Genomic DNA, 20,838 nt, shown 5'->3' on the forward strand with positions numbered 1-20,838 from the left:
GCCGTGCACTCTCCCGCGGTCCTCGGCCTGGTAGCTCAGCCCAGGCTCGGGACAGCCTTCCACGCTGGACGCCCCTGCGCATGCGTGCCAACGCCCCCTCGGCCCGGAGTGGGAGGAGGGCATGGGAGTAAGGCCGGGCGACCCGCTGCGGGCCGAGCTACCCCTCCTCCCGCCCGACCCCCCGGTCCCCCAGAGGCGCAGAGCTGGGTGCGGCCGACGGGCAGCAGCGCCAGCCTGGGCCGGGGCAGGAGGGCCCCGCCCCCAGGGGCGGGCCGAGCTGCAGGTGCGGAGCGCGTGGGGGGTCCCGGTGCCAATGTCTACGGGAAATGGATTTGGCTCTGGGGAGTGCTCCGATTCGGGGGGGGCGGGGGATGCATTGGGGCCCGAATGCCTCTATTCGGATGGGGGCATTAAAGTCGCAGACGCCTGGCACCCACCAGGGAAAACTAAGTCTATTAGAGAAAGGGGAGGGGCTCTGGATTACTACGCACGCCATGTTTCTTTTGCGTCTTTCTCTAAGTGTCCTGTCTATCCCCCTCGGCCTTCGCTCCATCCCAGGGATGAAATTTTGGGGAGGCGTCCGTGGGTGGAGGAGGCTCAGCCCCTAAGCCCCATTAAGCCGCCGCTCCAGTGAGGCCCGCCCACCTAGTGCATAGACCACGCCCCCTAGACCCAGATGCAAAGGACCCGCCCACCCCGCCTGAAGACCCGCCCACTCCCCTCGGAGGCCCACCTACCTCGCCCGAAGGTCCGCCCACCACCCTTTAAGGCTCTCCCCTGGACCTTCGAGGCAAAGCATAAGAACTTTGGTCTGTTTGGTTCAGCTCCGTTTATCCTGGTTTCTGAGATGTTGACCGCCTCCGGGCGCGAGTTGTAAGCAGAGGCCCCGCCCACCCCGCCTGGAACTCAGGCCCTGGGTGTAAATAGCCTATTTGCATAACCACGCCCTCCGAACGTGACCCCGCCTCCACGTGGAGGGGCCCTGCTCCTAAATGTCCTGATACCTGAGCCTAGACCCCCCCCAGCCTCACCCCATGAGCCCGGGCTCAAGTGCTGCCCGGAATCACACTGAGGGGAGAGGAGGCAGGAGGTGGTGAAAGTTGATGCCTCTTTCTGGGAGGATTTCGGGATGATCACGGATGCTAGAAATGGACACCTTGGTACAATGTGTGGAAAGGAGGGGGGGAATCTTTGACAGCTTTGGGGACCCAGGAAGGAACCCCATTTGGAACTCCTCAAGACATTCCATACAGGGTGAGGGGGAAGCAGAGAGTACGCGCTTGGGGGACTGGGGATAACTGCTGTACAGGAATTCAGTTAGGAGAAAAGAGAAGCCACATTTTGAGAGATCAAATAGGGAATCTATTGGCAGGTAGACTCCTGATTGAAAGCCCAGAATGTCTCTTGCACAAAGATTTTTTTTTTTTTGTCGGTCATGGGGCTTGAACTCTGGGCCTGGGTGTGCTCTTCAGCTCAAGGCCAGCACTCTACCGCTTGAGCCACAGGGCCACTTCCGGTTTTCTAGTGGTTTATTGGAGTAAGAATCTCACAGGGGGGCTGGGAAGGTGGCTCAGTGGTAGAGTGCTTGCCTTGCATGCATGAAGCCCTAGGTTCGATTCCTCAGCACCACATCAGCAAAAAGAAAAAAGCTGGAAGTGGCGCTGTGGCTCAAGTGGTAGAGCGCTAGCCTTGAGCTGAAGAGCTGAGGGACAGCGCCCAGGCCCAGAGTTCAGGCCCCACACACATACACAAAAAGAATCTCACAGGGATTTTTTTGCTCAGGCAACTCATCCTTAGATCTCTGCCTCCTGAGAAGCTAGGATTACAGGTGTGAACCAGTGCCCAGCTTGCATAAAGCTTTTAAAATAATCTTTCTTTATTGAGATTATATACATTTCACAATATTGTGGGATAGTGATACTTAGCTAAAGTCACAGATACATTTTAACCTTCACAAGGCGAATTGTCATTATCACGCTCAATAAAGCTTGTGAACTCTACAAACTGTTTCTTCCAAATTGGGTGATATGTACATTTCTTTTCTTTTGCTTAGTGTTAGCTGTTCCCTCTTTCGCTCTCCTTCCCTCCCTCCCATTGCTGCCCTTGATTTTTTTTTTTTCTTTTTGGGTCTGGTCGTGGGGCCTGAACTCTGGGCCTGGGCGCTGTCCCTCAGCTCTTCAGCTCAAGGCTAGCGCTCTACCACCTGAGCCACAGCGCCACTTCTGGTTTTTTTTCTTTTTATGTGGTGCTGAGGAATCGAACCCAGGGCCTCATGCATACAAGGCATGAGCCACCTTCCCAGCCCCCATTGCTGCCCTTGAGTTGCTTAATTCCCTTTCATCAATGTCCAGTACAGTTGATGGGCCCCTCTGCTGTATTTCTTCACCTGTTTCCTTCTGATTCTGTGCCCTCCTCCTAGCTTCCCTCAGATGTGCACATGTGTCTACCATATGTGGGGTCAAGAACATGGAGTCATCTAAAAACCATATGACAAATTAAGAAGAGGTCCTTTGTTTCTTGAGTCCTGTTTACTTTGTCATATCTCATTATGTTTTGAATTTAACATCCACATATCAGGGAAATCATATGCCATTTGTGTCTCTGATCTTGGCTTAATTTGCTCAACATGACTTGTTCTAGTTCCATGCATTTCCCTGAGAATGCCATTATTTTGTTCTTTCTAATGGCTGCATAATATTCCATTGTATATAGATACAATTTTGGACCCATTCATCTGTAGTGGGGCATCTGGGTGTTTCCCTATCTTGGCTATTGTGAACAGTGCAGCAATGAACAAAAGGTGCATGTGTCCTTATATCCTGGTTCCTGTTGCTCAGGGTAGATGCCTAGGAGTGATATGGCTGGGTCGTAGGGGAGGTCTATATTTAGCTTTCTGAGGTACCTCCAGACTGCTTTCCAGAGTGGTTGTATTAGTGTACATTCCCACCAGCAGTCTTGCACAAAACTTTTAAAGGCAAAGACCATATAACCAGCGTGAGAAATTAAACCTAACAAAAGTGTTACACATAGGCAAAGCAAACAACCCAGGGGAACAATCCAGGGCCATCAGGACCCTGATTATCTAGGGGAAGCAAGACTTTCCTGGAGCTCAACAACTCAGGACACATCTGCCATCCACAGTACGTCCTATCACCTCTAGTTCGAGAGTCCCCATCTTCTATTAAGACGCCAAGATGGCATTACTTAGATTTACTGTCCATAGTTAAATACTTCATGTGCTAGCATACTTTTGAGGAGAGCCTCCAACATTGAGTTAGCAGGAGGAGGACTAGGTCAAGATGGCTGGCCGCTTCTTCCTGTCCCCCCCAGGTCCCCAGCAGGCCCTGGCAGAGAAGCCCAGCCCGTTATTGGCTGTAGCTCCAGCCCCCGGGTCCCCCCTTGTTTAAGGGGGGTGCTCCCCCAGGACTTGCTGGCACCCCCTGCCCTAGCGCTCACACTGTTGCCCTGTCAGGCCTTCTCCTACCCGTCAAGCTGGCTGCCCACTGCCTGTTCCATGACCCTTCCACCCCGCCAGGCAGCTAGGGCACTGGCCAGCACGAACCTGTGGCCAGAGACACCTCCTGTGAGTTCACCAGTGCAGCCACTACCGGGGTACAGGGAGTGAGCACCAGGGAGACACACACCCTGCCAGCTCTCATCAATAAAGCAGTGGGCTTTCTAAACCTGCCTGTGGGCATTGGCCTCTCTCGGCAGGGCAGACACTGGCTTTCATACAGGGCTGGCCTCAAGGCTGAAGAACTCTGCTCATCCTGAGGGGCAGAGCTAACGCTGGGTAAACCAACAGCCCAGGAACTGTGGCCACATGGTCCTGAGCTCTGCTTCTCCTCACCGCTTTACCTGGCCAAGGTGGAAGGGCTGGCAGTATTCAGGGCTGGTGAGGAAGGTGGGCACACATTTAACTTGGCATCTCCATCTTGGTTCCCTGTGACTGGAGTTGAGACATTTAAAGCACACGCACTGGCTTCTTTCTATAAACGCATGCTGGTGAGGTTGCTCACTGTCTGGCGGATGGTGTGGCCAAGAACTGGCAGGAGTCCTGTGCCCATCAACAGGGGTACCTAGCCGGAACACAGCCAGTGCTACAGTGACGTGGAGTCCTGACCCCCACTGGGGGGTGGGGTGGGGGAATGTGGACACAGAGTCCATCTAAAAGCCCAGACCTAGACCTGCTCTGCAGTTTGGGGGCCTTGGCGCTCCTCTGCACACATAGCCCATCTGTGAGCCAGGGTGTGGTAGAGGGGTATAGGGAGGGGCTGGCACCTCCCTTCCTCCACTCTCTAGTGGGGATGAGCTGGCAGAGGATGGCTGCATGGGACACAGGGACACAGTGGTGCAGATAAACGTGGTCCAGGTAGGACAGTGGGTACAAACAGGTGGTGGCCAAAATCAAGTCACAAGCCATGTCCCTTACAAGTGCCTCACGCCTGTAATCCTAGCTACTCAGGAGGCTGAGATCTGAGGATCAGGGTTCAAAGCCAGCCCAGGCTGAAAAGTCCCTGTGACTCTTATCTCCAATGAACCCCCAGAAAACTGGAAATGATGCTGTGGCTCAAAGTGGTAGAGTGCCAGCCTTGAGTGAAAGAGCTCAGGGGCAGTGCCTAGGTCCCGAGTTCAAAACCCAGGACCTCGGAGTGTGTATGGGGGGGGAGGGGTAGGGGGGAAGCCAAGTCCTTTGACGGCAAGTTCAGGAGCTGGACTGGCTGGCGCCGGTCCTCAGATGCGAGAATCTCAAGGCTGTAGTGTTGCCCAGTGGATCTCAGACTCTGATGCCGTCCATGCCTGAACCCCCTGCTGCTCCCCCCACTCCCACTATGGAGTCCAAACTCCTAGGTCTGGAGTTCACAGGCCTTGGGGCAGCCCCACACGAGGACCTGCCACTGCCTCTTGGCTAGTGGAAGGGTAGAAGTATCTTGGAGCCCAGGGTGACATTGAGATGGGGCAGCTTCTCCAAACCAAGTCTTTATTAAATACCTGTGTGCACACACGCGCATGTACGTAACACATGCAGGCAGGGCCCCTCAGGCCTGGGGCACCACCCCGTACAACTGGTGTGGAAGTAACCCCTGCTTCTCATTGCAGGAGTAGATCCATCGGGGACGGACGAACGCCAAGGAAGGGTTTTCCATCAGGGCCTGGGGGGGTGGAGGGTGAGGAGAGTACACAGAGGAATGTGTAACTAAGGGGTTGCCAGGGGATGGCAGGGCGGGTTTGGGCAAGGGGTTCCTTTGTTTCTGCCCTTTGGAGGCTCACCTCCTCGAAGCTGGGATGCCAGTCCTGGGCTGTGATCACAAACTGGACTCGGTCGCTCATATAGTCCTCGAGCTCCCTGGTGGGAAAGGAGAAAAGGGGCAGAGGGCACAAGAGGGACATCATACTCCATGTCATTCTCAAAGACTCCAGCCTCCCCCAGGCCCAGGCTCTGCCCCCTTGGAGCTGCCTGTGGGCCTCCGTCTCCTATGTGCTGGCCTTGCCCTGCCTCAGTGGTAGCGGCTCAATGTTGTGCCACATTCTAGAGATGGGTGGAGGGGACCACTTGGAAGGGGGGCAGCCTGAGGGGAGGCGGGGCATGTAGGGCTGCCCTGCATGGTGAGCGTGGCTGTCCCGTGGCCACCCCCCCTCCCTGCCCGCCCCAGTCTGGCTGGCCCTTTCTCCATCCTCCCCACAACCCCGATGCTCCCTCATGTCCCCGGGACTGACCCGTTGAAGGCCGTGACGTAGCGGACGAGCCTCCGGCGCTCATCCCCGGGGAACTCGCCGTACAGGAAGAAGTGCTTGCCCTGGAAGAAGTCTGTCGAGGGAGGAGGAGGAGGACTGAGTCACGTGGGGTGGGCACTCATGGCATGCGATGGCCCCTCAGAACCTTCCAGGAGGCTTATCTGTGTCTGTGCCTGCTGCAATGCTAGTTCACCGTGTCAGGTTGGTTTTGGTGGCGCGGTGCAGGCTGGCAGCCCCAGAGCCCCATGTGGGCCGGTCCCTTCCTCCCCACGTCCCCTGGGCTCAGCCACTTGCAGCTGCCACTGTGGGGGTGCTGCAGGCTCAAGTGTGCTGCCCTGTGAGCAGTCTGGCTGGCAGCTATCCCAGCAGCCCAAACCTCACCTCTAATGGGGCCCTGACTCCCTCCTCTTCCCTCCATCATCACCCCAAGAGGCTCTGCAGGCCCCGCCCCCCACCTCCTAGCACGCGTGTGTGCCTGGTGATGAAGACAATGGAAGCACACGGTGCCACCACTGAGGTCCCAAGGAACTGCAGTGCCCTTGGCACAGGCCCGAGGAGGGTGGGGTCAAGAGGGCAGAGCCGCTGGCACTGGGGGCCCAGGGGGACCCACGTGGGATCGCACCCCAGAGGAAGCTGAAGGGGAGGGCCAGCCCAGGAGAGGGTGGGCACGGCCAGCAGGCAGCGGGCAGGGCGGCACCATGCCAGGCTGCAGGGGGCACGGCACCGCTGCGATGCTGCGGGAGGGCCGCAGGGCCGCCCCACCTGGGAGCTCAGGAACCGGCAGGTCCGGGGGCTCCCTGTCGTCTTCACGGTCCGTGTTCTCGTCCGTGGAGCCCGCGTACGGGTCCTCGCCGTTCTCCCCGGACGCTGGGGGCTGCCGCTGCTCCCTCTGCTCTGCCACCCTGGGGGAGCGGAGGGTTTCAGAGGGGCATGCGCTCCCCTCACCCCGCGCCTGAGCCAGCTGAGCTCACCTCCGCAGCTCGTCCTCCGTGTCCCCGGACTCGTCCGCCCCGGTGTCCTGTCCTGCCAGGAGAAGCTCAGTCACACACAGCCTGCGCTTCTGGGAAACTGGCCGCCCCTAACTCCTGCAGTGGCACGAGGCAACCAACCCAGCACCCCAACCCCAGGGCCAGTGATCCCCACCCAGTGACCCTCTCCTTCCACCTTTACCTTACAGACCCGCCACTCGTCCCTCAGACCCAGCCTCCTCCCCCAGACCCAGGAGTCCAGGCCTTAGCCCTCCTCCTCAGACCCCAGCCCTCCTCCCTCAGACCCTAGCCCTCCTCCCTCAGACCCTAGCCCTCCTCCCTCAGACCCTAGCCCTCCTCCCTCAGACCCCAGCCCCCTCCCTCAGACCCCAGCCCCCTCCCTCAGACCCCAGCTCCCTCCCTCAGAGCCAGGGATCCACCCCTCCCTTAGCCTCACACCTGCCGGCTGCTCCTCACTATCTGTATCTTCCTGGGGTCCTGGAGAGGCTGCTTTGGTCATTTCAGGGGTTGGGGGTTTCGGGGGTGAGCTGGGTTCTGGTGCCTGGGGGGGCTTAGCTTTGGTCTGTGGACGCTGAGAAGGGGGATGGGGTAAGGATGGGGAAGGCTGCCCACAGGAAGGGGGTGGGTAACCACAGCCTCCCTGGTGCTCCCTCCCACCCCCCTTCCTCCTGCCAAGGCTCCAGACCTTTCGGGGACGCTTGGGGGCTTCGTCCCCACTGCTGCCGCTGTCGGAGCCCCCCTCATCCTCACTGCTGGAGCCAGGCCCCGCCATGAGGTACCTAGGGAGGAATGGGGGGGTCAGACAGGCAGATCAGTGTGGGTCATAAGGGGGAGGTGAGAGGGCACTGGGCAGCAGCAGCCACAGTACTTAACTACACTCCTGTGTCCCTCCTGCCTGCCCCAAGGACCCCACAAACTCTGAGCACCCTCTCTCCTCCCCTCCTTTTGTGAAAAAAGTATCCCAGTTCAGAGGGAAATAAAATCAAAGTCAGCTACACATCAGGAGAGCTAGCTGGTGATTCATGCCTGTCATCCTAGCTACTCAGGAGGCTGAGATCTGAGGATCATGGTTCAAAGCCAGCTTGGGCAGGAAAGACCGTGAAACTCTTATCTTCAATAAACCACCAAAAAGACAAATGTAGAGCTGGGGCTCAAAGTAGTAGAGCACTAGCCTTCAGCAAAAGAGCTCAGGGACAGTGTCCAGGCCCTAAGTTCAAGTCTCATGACCAAAAAATAAATTATAGGTATCTGGGTGGAAAACATGGCATCTGAATGCAGGTCGGTGCAGTGGCTGGTCATTTAGGATGATGCGGAACAGAACCTGTACGCAGGCTGGAACTAGGGCTTGAACTCAAGGCCTTGAGGTCTTGCTTGGCTTTTTCACTCAAGGCTGGTGCTCGGTCACTTGAACCATAGTGCTACTTCCAGCTTTTTTTTTTCTGGTTTACTGGAGATAAGAATTTCATGGAGGGCTGGGAAGGTGGCTCAGTGGTAGAGTGCTTGCCTTGCATGCCTGAGGCCCTGGGTTCGATTCCTCAGCACCACATAAGCAAAAAGAAAAAAGCCAGAAGTGGCGCTGTGGTAGAGCGCTAGCCTTGAGCTGAAGGACAGCGCCCAGACCCAGAGTTCAGGCCCCATGACCGGACCCCCAAAAAAAAAAAAAAAAAAGAATTTCATGGAGTTTTCTGCCCAGGCTGGTTTTGAAGCTCAGTCTTCAGATCTCAGCCTCCTGAGTAGCTGGGATGACGGGTGTGAGCCACCCCTGGGCAGCAACTAACAGGTCAGGTAGACCCCACCGCCCCTCCCAGCTCAGAAGTCTTCTGTGGCCCCTCTGCCCCCAGGGTGGGGTCAGGATGTCCCTTCCGCACGCCAGTCCTCTCTCCATGTTACAACATGCCCAGCCCCCCATCCAAGCCAGAGGCTTCCAGGAGGACGCCATGCAGAGCCCTGGGACTGAATGACTGAACTGTCCCATGCCTGCCTCTCCCCCCCCCCCCCCCCCCCCGCACAGCTGTCTGTGCCCCCTCACCCCCTGCATGGCTGTCCCCACGGCAGCTCCTTTTCCTTCTGTGTCAAGGACAGGTCACCATGTCCTGTGACCCATCCAGGTCCCAGGCCCTGCCCTGTCATAGAAGCTGCAGACTCTGGGCCCCCTGAGCTCAGGACTAGTGGGGGGGCCAGTCCTGGGGTGAGGGGGGGGCGGGGCTCACCTTCGGGAGGGGAGCCTCCGGCGCATGCGGTGACAGTCCAGCACCCACTCTTTGCGCACAATGCGGCCTCCCAGGCCCAGGACCTGGCTGTACTTGGGGGTGTTGGCAAAGGCACAGCTGGTAGGGGACAGAAGAGGGGATGTCGGTTAGCTGTGATCTGAGGGGCGCAGGGGAAGAGGGAGGGGTGAGGGAGGAAGAGAGAATAAGAGAAAACAGACAAGACCAGAGAGAAAAGCAGGCAGAGGCTGCAGACGGACTGCAAGGGACAGAGGGACAGAAGTAAAGGGGGAGGCAGGGAGGGGAGGGAGAGATGGAGGGGGACACAGGCTCCAGGGAAGGCACAGGCCTACATGAGGTGGGTGCTGTCCGGGGTCCAGTCTGGCCGGTACTTGGCCCCCAGCTCCAGGGCCTTGTCCCGCAGCTCGGAGCGGAAGGGGTTCTGGAAGCCGCTCAGCACCACTACCACGCCCTGAAGCACCTTCCCCAGCTCCTGCACGCCAGCCCGGGCGACCTTGGGCTTAGGGCCTTCTCCCCGAGGCTTCTCTGGTACTGAGGCCGGCACTGGGGTGGACACGGGGGGTGCAGTTGGGGTCCGGGTGGGAGCTTGCACTGCAGAGCCAAAGGGAAGATTCAGTTAGTTTGTTAGCAGACCTCCCTCAGACCCAGCGGTCCAGGCCCCAGCCTCCTCCCTCAGACCCAGTAGGACCCCGGAGCCCAGCCCCGAGGCAAACAAGGTGCTCACATTTGGGCTTCTTGAGGGTGGGTGACAAAAGCTGGGCTGATGGCTTGCTAGGGGCCTTCCTTTCTTCTATGTTCAAATCCAACTTCCTCTTCCCTTTGGGGGGCTCCTGAGGCTGAGGGCGGCGGGGTGGGGGGGCAGGCTGAGGACTCCAGTGGCTCTCCTCCCCGATTCCCCCATCGGCTCCTGATCTCACCTTGGAGGCGCTGCCTGCAGCCTTGGACGTGGGAGAAGCGGAGGCGGCGGCGGCGGCGGTGGAGCTCGAGGCCTGCAGTGTGGCCGCAGCGTAGCTGGGCCCGGCAGGCTCACTGGAGGTGGCTACAGAGGGAGAGATGGACCTGGGATGAAAGACCAGTGGCCTGGGGACCTGGCATTGCCCCCACAGCACCGGGCAGCGACTGGGGGTCCAGCGCTGTGGTTTTCACACGCACCTGGGGACACCTTGCTGATGCGGCTAAAGAAGAGCGAGCCGGGCCGCAGGGAGCTGGCGCTCTCGTCCTCCTCCTTCACTCTGAACTGGCCAAGCTTGGTCACGGTCCCCTTCTAAGTTCCCGCAAGGTCAGTGGGGTGGGAAGGCTGCAGGCAGGTGGTGTGGGGAGCTAGGGAGAGGGGGTCTGGGGGAAGAGGGGGGAAGCTTACCTGGGCAGGAGCCTCGGCCTCCTCTTTGTCTGGGGGGCTGTGAAGCCGTATAAAACTAAGGCCGTAGGGGGAGTCCTGGGGAAGCAGGGGTGGGAGCCGGGGTGTCAGGCCTGGACAGGGCCGGGCCCCAAAGACCCCTTTACTTGGAGCAGACAGGAGGTCTGATGAGGCTGACGATGAGGATGATACACTGAACTTGGCTGGCTGGCCCACCCAATCCACTTTCTGGCCTGAGCCACTTCCAGAACACAAACCTCCACGGGCGTGTCCCTCTGCCGCTGGAGGCAGGGGCAGATGTTGCGGGGAGCCTAGGACGTTCCCAAAGGGCCCTAGCTGCTCACTGCACCCAGCCCTGGAGAACTCAGCCTCGGCCCTGGCTCCTCCCGCCCCAGGCCCTAGGCCCTGGCCGCTCCCTGGGCACCTTGCTGTAAGGCTGGCTGCACACAATCTTCACACGGTCCCAGCGCTTCTCCGCAGCGGCCCGGACCAACTTGTCAGACCCAAATAAGCGGACGCGGTTGAGGTTGGAGCCACTGCGACTCTCGGAAGGGGACATGAAGGACGAGGTGACCAGGAGAACCTGGGTGGAAGGACACGTGGGATGAGAATCGGGATGGTTCCAATGATACCACCCAGGGACTGGGCAAGGGGGTGCAGGCCGGGGCAGCCCGGGCAGAGGAGCGGGAGGTCACCAGCTTCAGTGCCCGCATTTCTGGACCTCCAATGGGTCAGCCTCCAAGGGACTTTACATATACGCAGACATCTTAACAGGGTGTTGTGTGACATTTCAATACTCCACTCAGGTGTCACTGTTCCTTTACTGGGAATATCAAAGTCTCTATTAGCTACTTGATTTTTTTATTTTACTTTTTTGGTCGGTCATGGGGCTTGAACTCTGGGCTTGGGTGCTGTTCCTCAGCTCTTCAGCTCAAGGAGAGCGCTCTACCACTTGAACCACAGCGCCACTTCCGGTTTTCTAGTGGTTTATTGGAGATAAGAGTCTCACGGACTTTCCTACCTGGGCTGGCTTTGAATGCGATTCTCAGATCTTAACCTCCTGAGTAGCTAGGATGACAGGCATGAGCCACCAGCACCAGCTTTGATTATTTCTTTTTTTCTGACAGTTCTGAGGTTTGAACTCAGAGCCAAGCACTCTGCCCCGTGGACCACATCCCAGCCTTCTACCAGCTATATTGAGATATACAATCAATGGCTGCCGGCCTGTTGCCCTCCTGCATTCAAGGGCACTAGACAGTACTTTCCCCCTCGTGACACCCCCACGAGCTGTTCCTCTCCTTTCCAGATTCCGCCCTCTGCCGGTGGACCCTCAGTTGTTTCTGTAGCTTTTGTTACTGTAATAGACACAGGGGTGCGGCCATCTCTGTGGCATTCTGACTTCCTTCCTGTCCTGATCTCACACACCGGGGGTGGGATTTCTGGGTCATCCTGCAGTCTAGATGGGTCGTCCTAACCCACAGATATGAATGGCCCTTCTCTATACTCTTCCAGGGAGTCTTCAAGATCAGGTGACCTGAGGGCCACATGGGCCAGGGAACTCTCCTGTGGAGAATGGTCAGAGACTGGTACAGTATTTAAGCATCTTTTGGAAGTGCAACACGGAGCGGGCAGGAAGGCCAGGAGGAGCATAGGCAGACAGAAATGAGGATGCATCCTCCAAAGAGGCAGGAGAGGCAGGGGAGCAGTGTCAACTATTAGGGGAGTGTTTCTCCGCTCAGACCCAATTGGCTCTGGGATATGAGCCTTGCCTGGGGAAAAAAAAGAAAACACATTGCTGCAGGCCAGCTGTGCACTGCAAGCACTGCCAGGAGGCGGAGCTGGCGAGAGGCACACTTGCCAGGTTCTGCCAATAGGGGGAGCTGGCGAGAGGCGGCTTGCCAGGTCCTGCCAGTAAGAGGAGCTGGTGAGAGGAAGCCCGCTTTGTGGGGGTGGCTAGCAGGCTAGATGACTCCCAGCTAAACCCCAGGTGGGCTTCCTCCTGGGGCAGCCCCTTCCCACCGCCCTCCGTGAACCCAGTTTTCAGCTTAGCACACCTTCAGAGCCAAGACTCTCTTGGGTACAGCAGCATCTGGGGAAGCAACACCTCAAAGTCTGAATCCTGGCTTCTGGTGACCAGACTCCCACACTTGATCCTCTGTTTCAATCAGTCCTGCCTGTCTTCGGTCCTCTACCCAGGGGTGGGAGCTCCCATATTGTCCCTTCACCAGACCTTAGCCATGCAATAGCACCTAATTTCTAAATCCCTGTGTTAAATTCTCTCTGTTAAAAGAACCAGCTGTGGTCTGTCTCCCTGGGAGGCGGGGGCTGGTGCAGGGTGAGCCTGTCCTGTCTGATCCATGGTACAGAACTTGATTTTACGGGCATTGACTGTGCATGTACACAATCCAAAATATACTTCAATTAAAAACTATTGCAAGAAGAAAACACATCTGGCAGGAAACAGGTTTGTTCACTTTGACTCCTAAACTCTTTGTCACAGTAGTTTTATTTTTATCCACCCAACATTTTGTTAATGAGCTAGCCAGAAAATCAGAGACGAAGAAGAAAGAGAAGGAGAAAGAGAAGAAGAGGTGGTGATGATGGTGGTGGTGGTCGTGGAGGAGGAGGAGAAGGAAGAGGAGGAGGAAGAGGAAAAGGAGGAGCCAGGTACTGGTGGCTCATGTTTGTAATCCAAGCTACTCAGGAGGCTGAGATCTGAGGATTGCAGTTCAAAGTCAACCCTGGCAGGAAAGTCAGTGAGACTCTTATCCCAAATAAACCACCAAAAAAACCAGAAGTACAGTTTTAGCTCAAGTGGTAGAGTGCTAGCCTTGAGCAAAGAAGTTCGGGATAGTGCCCAGGCCCTGAGTTCAAGCCCTAGGACTGGCAAAAAAAGAGAGAGAGAGAGAAAGGAAAGAAGAACCTACAAACCAGGCTTGGTGGTACATACGTGTGGACCCGCTTCTCTGAAGGCTGAGGCTATGAACTGTTTGAGCCCTGAGGTCAAGACTAGCTTGAATAATACAGTGACACCCATTTCAAAAACATGTTAAAGGGCCGGGTGCCAGTGGCTCACGCCTGTAATCCTAGCTACTCAGGAGGCTGAGATCTGAGGATCGCGGTACAAAGCGAGCCAACGCAGGAAAGTCTGTGAGACTCTTATCTCCAATAAATTACTCAGAAAACCGGAAGTGGTGCTGTGGCTCAAGAGGTAGAGCACTAGCCTTGACCTAAAGAGCTGAGGGTCAGCGCCAGGCCCAGAGTTCAAGCCCCACAACCGACAAAAAAAAAAAAAAAAAAGTTAAAGAGCCAGGCGACAGTGACTGGAGCTTGTAATCCTAGCTACTCAGGAGGTTGAGACCTGAGGATTGTAGTTTGAAGTTAGCCTGAGCAGGAAAATCCACAAGACTACTATCTCCAAAAATTCTGGAAGTAGAGATATGGCTCAAGTGGCAGAGTGCCAGTCTTAAGTGGAAAAAAGCAAACAGACAGCAGTTCAAGCCCCAGTTCTGGCACAAAGGAAAAGAAAAAGAAAAAGAAGTTAAAGAAGAACTGTGCTGGGCTGCAGACAAGATTCAATGGTAAGAGGACCTGCCTAGCACCTCAGTTTAAACCCAGTACCCTCCTCCCCACAACCACACTATGCCTTTTTTTTTTTTTTGGTTGGACATGGGGCTTGAACTCTGGGTCTGGGTGCTGTCCCTCAGGCTCTTCAGCTCAAGGCGAGCACTCTACCACTTGAGCCACAGCGCCACTTCTGCTTTCTGGTGGTTCATTGGAGGTAAGAGTCTCATGGCCTTTCCTGCTCAGGCTGGTTTTGAACCTCAATCCTCAGATCTCAGCCACCTGAGTAGCTAGGATGACAGGCATGAGCCACTTGCACCTGGCTACTGAGCTACTTTTTAAATATTCACAACAAAGTAACAGGTAGCAGACATTCCTTCTTGTAAATATTTGTCACAAATAAAACGGTTAACAGAGGCATCCCAAACAATGAAGAATCCAACTGGGTATGGTGATGCATACCTATAATCCTGGCCCTTGGGAGGCAAAGACAGGATGATCACAGTTTGAGGCCAGCCTGGGCACCTGCTCACCTCATAGTCTTGCTCGCTGGTCCCGGCTGCTGAGCTGCCCACCAGCACCTCCACGAAGGCCGAGCCGTCATTGCCGATGTCCAGGCTGTGGATCTGCTCCTCCTTCTCCAACTGCGGGTGGAGAAGAGCCGTGGTGATAGCCTGCTGCGTGCCGGCTCAAAGGAGGACCCCCTCCCGGCCCACCAGGTCTGTGCAGTATCACCCCTGGGTCACTGGGGACCATGGCTGGGTGGTGTCACTCTCCCCCTGGAAGCTCCCCGATGGAGGGGCAGGTACATGGGAGGGATGGCGGGGCAGGGTGCGCCTGGTTGTGCTCACTGATTCCTAGGGCAGGGGCCCCTAGTTGCAGGCCTTGCCAGCCCTTGAAGCCTCACCTCTCTTCCATAAGAAGGAACACCTCAGGAACAAGGAACAGAGTAGCAGGGCTGAGGAGAGGGAGCACGCAGAGATGGAAGTAGAGAGAGACTTCATTTTTTTTTTTTTAAATAGAGACAAGCCTCTCTATGTAGCCCAGGCTGGCCTGGAACTCTGGATCCTCCTGCCTCAGCCTCCTTAGTATAGGGACCCCAGGCATGCTCTATCATACCCAGCTTCCAGGTTTTCTTTTTTGAACAGTAAAGACTACAGTGGAAATTGCCATGCCACAGAGTACGATACATGGTGAAACCCAAAAACAGACATGAAGCTGGTGCCCCGTGGCTCACGCCTGCCATTCCTAGCTACTCAGGAGGTTGAGATTGGAGGCTCGAGGTTCAGAGCCAGCCCAAGCAGGAAAGTTTGTGAGAGACCCTTATCTGTAACTAAGCACCAAAAAAGCCGGAAGTGGCACTGTGGTTCAGGTGGTAGAATGCTAGCCTTGAGCAAAGAAAGCTCAGGGACAGTGCCCAGGCCCTGAGTTCAAGCCCCAGAACCAGCCCAAAAGTGAAACAAAACAAAAGCAGATATGAAACAGGAAATACTGTGACTCTACTGGCAGAAAATTCAAATGAGACAAAAGGAAATGTGTGCTGACAAGAAGCAGGGCAGGGCCAGTGACAGCAGGCGTGTAAGGGAGCCAGGCCTAGCAGGTCTGCTAACGGACCTGGCTGTGGGGGCGCCTGGCTCCAGTCTGGGGTCCAACCCTCACATGCGTGCTTAGCAACATGCGTGTCACCAACTTCAAACAGCACTGTGGCAAATGGAGTGATTGCAAAGCCAGCAGGTCCCCGAAAGCAAGTCAGGTGCCATGGAGCTGCTGGACATGGCTCAAGATGGCTGCCATGGTGACACGCGTGGCAGGGCTCCCAGGGGACCCACCCGGCCATCCCCTCCAGGCCAGGCATGGCTGGCACCCAGGCTGAACGCCCTGTCTGGGAGCAGGTGACTGGTTTATCACAAGGCCTCCTGTGGCCACAGCAAACAAAATAAATGTTGTGTGGGGCCATCACGAGCAGGGCAGAGGGCCGCACCCCAGGGGCGAGGCCCAGGTGGTTGTGTAACACGACCAGATTGGAGAATGCACGTGCAGCAGAGAAGCCCAGAGAAGACACCTGGCCAGCAGGTAGCCCAGATCTCTCCCCTCGCATAGATTGTAAAGAACACAACTTAGCAACTGAGAGTTCCAAGCCCGCTGCCTAGGGGACTCCTGGCATTTTCCAAATGTCTCCTATGTGTGTGGGTGGGAAGGGGGGGGCTGCCTTCTGCTATTGCACCCCACTCTGAATTTTATTCCCAACCCAGACCCCGAAGGATCCTATAACCATCAAATCAAACTCTGTCTCTCTCTGCTCAGCCTCCGGTGCCCGTATCGAGTGGAGGAAAAGGACGGGTCCTGACAAGGTTTTTCAGTCCTCGAGTATCTTGGACAGCTTCCACCTGCACCCCATTAGCTCAGCCCCTACCAGGTCTCCCTGCTGGGGCTCCAATGTGCAGGGCACCTCCTGCTCCGCCATCTCTGTCTCCTGTCAGCATAGAAGGACAGCTTGCTTTCTTTAAGCATTCCTGCTCAGGGAAACCCTCTGAGCCTTCCTCATAAAAACGGAACAAAAAACAAAATAAGCCCTGATTCCTGTCCTCCCCAGCCAGAGACCTTCAATCCCCTTAATTGTTGAAGTCCCTCTCCAGTGACTATGATCTGATAAACTTCTATTTGTGTGTGTGTGTGTGTTTGCACACTTACATCAATACTAAGGTTCTAATTCAGGGCCTCATGCTTACTTGGCTTCTTCGCTTAAGGGTGGCACTCTACCACTTGAGCCACACCTTCACTTCCAATCTGACAGTCCATGTGCCGAGTTGTTTGTGGTCTTTCCCCACTGACAGAAAGGTCCATAGGGCTGAATACATTTGCTTCATGACGCCCACTTCTTCAGCCTGGAAGCTAAGGCAGACAGCCTGGTCTACACAAAGCATTCATAAACACTCATGGAATGAATGAGTGGCTGAATGAACAAATGAACCGGTCCACTCCTGGATGTCTATCAGCTTCCATGATGAAAACTTCTACCTCGGCCTCCTGGATGTTACTTCTTCAAAGTCCTAGAGGCCCATCAAAGCTGGACAACCTAAGCCAGGCACCAGTGGCTACACCTGTCATTCTGGCTACTCAGGAGGCTGAGATCTGAGGATTGCAGTTCAAAGCCAGCCTGGGCAGGAAAGTCCATGAGACTCTTATCTCCAATTAACCACCAGAAGACTGGAGGTTGAGCTGTGGCTCAAAGTGGTAGAGCACTAGCCTTGAGCAGAAGAGCTCAGGCACAGCGCCCATGCCCTGTGTTCAAGCCTCATGATGGACAAAAAAGAAAAAAACAAAAACAACAAAAACCAAACAACCAAAACTGGACATCCCAGAGTGCAGCCCTTTTTCAAGTTGTTTCCATTCTGGGTTTCTCCCTTTGGTGATGGCTACAATACCCCCACTTTCTCCCAGGCCCGAGAATGCTATGCTTTGCCTCTCTTTCCTCCTTCCTCCAACCCTTCCCCACTGCAGCCCTCACCCCATGTCCTGTCTCTTCTTCCCCCAGCTTCTCTGCTCCCATTGTGGCTGAGTTAACAGAACCACATGGTATCTCCGGGGATCACCACCATCATCAGTGAGCCTGACACTGACAGCCCCACAGTAAAATCATAAGTCCCTCCCTTTGTATAAACACCCACATGCTGACAGATCTCTTCTTCAGACATCATGTCACCAAATTCCCACAACAGCTCTGGGCTTGGATGTCATTATTCTCAATGAACAGGCAGAGAGAGAGAGAGAGAGAGAGAGAGAGAGAGAGAGAGAGAGAGAGAGAGCCTGAGGCCACAGAGGGAGGAAGATGGGAGATGTGGATTTTGAATCCAGGTCCCAAATGAAATTATCAGCAACTCGGATCTGTTTACACTTAAAAGACTGGCTCTCAGGCAGGTTGCATAACTTGCCTGAGCCTCAGTTTCCTCATCTTTAAAATTCAGATAATAACAGAGCCTGGGTCACAGGGTTTTATGAGGATTCAATGAGTCGAATCATAAGAGGTATGAAGACTGCCAGCTGTTGTTATTTTTTCTTTTCCTGCTGTGACCAGTGCTAGAACCCAGGGCCTCTAACCCTCTGTTGCCTTTTTCACTCAAGGCTGGTATACTACCACCTGAGCCTCACCTCTATCAACAAGAACACATTCAGGATCAGACACAATCATGTACACTTTCCCCCCACACCAACACTCCTCCATTCAAGACTAAGGAATGCAGCTGACAGAGAGAAGGATGGATGGCCTGTGGGCTGGGTGTGTGGCTTGGTGGCTCAAGCCAGTATGTAAAGTCAAAGAAGAATGATGGAAAAAAAAAATGTAGTTTAAAGTACCAATGAACTCAAGCTGAAGCACTGTAGTCTATTAATGGTTGCATACAGGTAAAACACACAGGCCACAAACAGATACTTAAAAGGCATTCAGCCCTCTTTCTCCTATCAGCTCCTTGGACCTGTCAGTAAAGCCTCTTTGGAAGTGTAGAGCCATCTCAAGGCAAATCATCTTTTCTTCTTTGCCTCCCCCACCCCAATCCACAGGGCTAAGGTGTGGATTCAGTGAAGAATGTGTGCAGAAAGCACTCAGAACCCAGCTAGTATTCTAGAGATGATGGCTTGAACTGGCCACTCATTTCCCCTCCCTAGACTTGTTTCCTCATTTTAAAATAAAGCTGGAAGCCAGGCACTGGTGGCTCATGCCTATCATCCTACCTACTCAGGAGACTCAGATCTGAGGCTCACAGTTCAAAGCTAGCCAGGGCAGGAAAAGTCCTCCAGACTCTTACCTCCAACTGACCACCCAAAAACTAGAAGTGGCTCAAAGTGGTAGAGCACTAGCTTTGAGTGACTGAGCTCAGGGACAGTGCCCAGGCCCTGAGTTCAAGGACCATGACTGACAAAAAAATAAATAAAGGTGAAGCCAGGTGCTGGTGGCTCATGCCCATAGTCCTACCTACTTAGGAGGCTCAGATCTAATCAGATCTAAGAATCAAGGTTTTGAAGCTAGCCTGGGCAGAAACAGAATTTTTAACCAGTAAAAAGGAGGCATGAGTCAGGCGCCAGTGGTTCACGAATGTAATTCTACTTACTTAGGAGGCTGAGATCTCAGGATCATGGTTTGAAGCTAGCCTGAGAAAAAAGTCCCCGTGAGACTTATCTCCAATGAACTACTCAAAAACTGGAAGTGGTACTGTGGCTCAAGTGATAGAGAGCTAGCCTTGAGCACAAAGAGACTCAGGGACAGTACCTAGGCCCTGAGTACCTAGGCCCACAACTGACAAAAAAGGAGGTTTGACTCAAGTGGTAGAGCACCAACAGAGCAAGCAAGCTGAATAAGAGTGCAAGGTCCCCAGAACTGGCCAGAAGAAAGAAGGAAGAAGGAAGAAGGAAAGAAGACGAAGATGCAGCTGATGTGTAGGCTAGGTAGTCCCAGTTACCTTAGTTGGAAGACCTATATGAAAAAGAAACAAAGGACATGGAGTGTGGCTCCAGTGGTAAGTCCCAAGTTAGGCCCTGAGTTCAATCCCCAGTGTTGTAAACATAACTCAATTTGCTTAATGATCTTCCTGGACACCTTTCAGCCTGGCTCCTATTGACTTTAGAAGGAAAGGTACATGGTCATGACTCATTCTGCTTCAGATGAGGAAACTGAGGTCCAGAAGGTAGAAGCACCCCACCCATGGCTGATGATTTCTAGGGTCATCTTGGGCCTGATCCATGAGTCTCTTTTCTCCTTCCTGAGGGATACACACTCGTTTTCCTAAGAAGCTGAGGCCCAGAAGAAAAAAAAGCGATTGGACCTGAAGCCAGTTGGCTGAGCGGAATCTTGCCCCTGTGAATGTTTAAGCCCTATGCGTGGAAGGAGGAGGAAGGGGTGGGGGTGGGGGAGGAGGCAGAGGAAGCAGAAGGAAGGGGGATAGGGGAGGAAGGAGGTGGGAGGACTGGATCACCTGTAGGACCACGGAGATAGTCTTTTCGCCTGCCTTGGCAGCCCGCCATTTCCGGTAAGTGTCTGCTTTTAGCAGGTTTTCTGCACAGTGAGTCTGCAGACAGGAGTAAGAAACGAGAATTAGGGCACAGACGAGACCCCTAGGCTCCCAAATTCTCAAGAGTATTCCTTTGAGTCTACCACAGCCTCGGCGATCTCCCTCCCCACACCCCCAACAAACACTCTGCCTCGGGTTTCCCCTGAAGTTCCTTTCCCTGGTTCTCCTATTGCTCCTTTTTTGCTCTGAAAGTTCCAGACGCCCCACCCCCCACCCCCACCCCCCCGCAAAGTTCCCAAACTCCACGTTGCTCCCAGAATTCACTTAGGGCCTCTGAAAGTTCCTCACCCATCACCCTCCCTTCGACTTTACCAAGTTCCCCTTTTACACCTCAGAAGCCTTTCGTGAGTTCCCTCCCATCTTCTAACACCCCCCGTACCCCCTGACCCCCCGCCCGCCACCCCCATGCCAGTCCCTCACCGAGTCCTGGCTGCTGCAGGACACGACGTGGCGGAGACGGATCTCCGGCATGTCAAAACCGTGGATTCTCCGGGACTGACAGAAGAAGGGTCGGCGTTGTGTTTTTTTTTTTGCTTTGTTTTTTCTTTTTTTTGGGGGGGGGGGAGGGGGAGCAGAGAAGGCGGGGAATGGGGGGCGGTGTTGCTTCTCGCGCGGGCTTCAGTGCGCAAGCGCGCGAGGCTATGGGCCTTTCAAACAGCGGCGCGCCGGCGCTTCCGTCACCACGGCGCATGCCCAGTCACGTCTCTCCGCTCAGACGCGTTGCGTTCCCTAGCAACAGTCTTCTCCTTTGGCCCCGCCTTCCTCCGAATCCCACCAGTCTCTAGACGGGTTTTCTGATGACGTCAAGGCCGTGATTGCTGGGCGCGTAGCAACAGGAGTGTCCACGGGGATTGGTGCCTGGAAGAAATCCCCTGTTCTCATTGGATGATATCGCCACCAAT

The 20,838-nt window shown here is 55.1% G+C and overlaps 1 protein-coding gene across 2 annotated transcripts; it reads right to left on the reverse strand.

Moving 5' to 3' along the window:
• Positions 1–4,964: 4,964 nt before the first annotated feature.
• On the reverse strand, positions 4,965–20,482 carry Xrcc1 (X-ray repair cross complementing 1). 2 transcript variants are annotated; one of them, XM_042667907.1, is made up of 17 exons: positions 20,357–20,482; positions 19,841–19,933; positions 14,408–14,518; positions 10,735–10,893; positions 10,314–10,388; positions 10,106–10,217; positions 9,871–9,992; positions 9,678–9,789; positions 9,286–9,544; positions 8,936–9,052; positions 7,411–7,504; positions 7,164–7,296; positions 6,708–6,759; positions 6,499–6,638; positions 5,719–5,809; positions 5,272–5,347; positions 4,965–5,153 (listed from the first exon to the last, which is right to left on the reverse strand). In XM_042667907.1, exons 1-17 carry the CDS (start codon positions 20,405–20,407, stop codon positions 5,040–5,042), a joined length of 1,911 nt encoding a protein of 636 aa, XP_042523841.1. In that variant the 5' UTR covers positions 20,408–20,482; the 3' UTR covers positions 4,965–5,039. The 2 variants fall into 2 exon arrangements, with proteins under 2 accessions (XP_042523841.1, XP_042523842.1); XM_042667908.1 differs by lacking the exons at positions 4,965–5,153; positions 5,272–5,347 and having other exon boundaries at positions 5,723–5,809; positions 6,708–6,754.
• Between the last annotated feature and the right edge of the window lie 356 nt (positions 20,483–20,838).

The sequence above is a fragment of the Dipodomys spectabilis genome, unplaced genomic scaffold (assembly GCF_019054845.1).
Source record: "Dipodomys spectabilis isolate Male_0828 unplaced genomic scaffold, ASM1905484v1 ptg000422l, whole genome shotgun sequence".
NCBI classification, from domain to species: Eukaryota; Metazoa; Chordata; class Mammalia; order Rodentia; family Heteromyidae; genus Dipodomys; species Dipodomys spectabilis.

Coding starts and splice junctions, on each gene's coding strand:
- Xrcc1 (XM_042667907.1), bottom strand. CDS start 20,407: ATGCCGGAGATCCGTCTCCGCCACGTCGTGTCCTGCAGCAGCCAGGAC. Junction 19,934..20,356: donor CCTGCAGCAGCCAGGACTCG/GTGAGGGACTGG, acceptor TCCTGTCTGCAG/ACTCACTGTGCAGAAAACCT. Junction 7,505..8,935: donor CGGAGGCTCCCCTCCCGAAG/GTGAGCCCCGCC, acceptor ATTCCTCCCTAG/GTACCTCATGGCGGGGCCTG.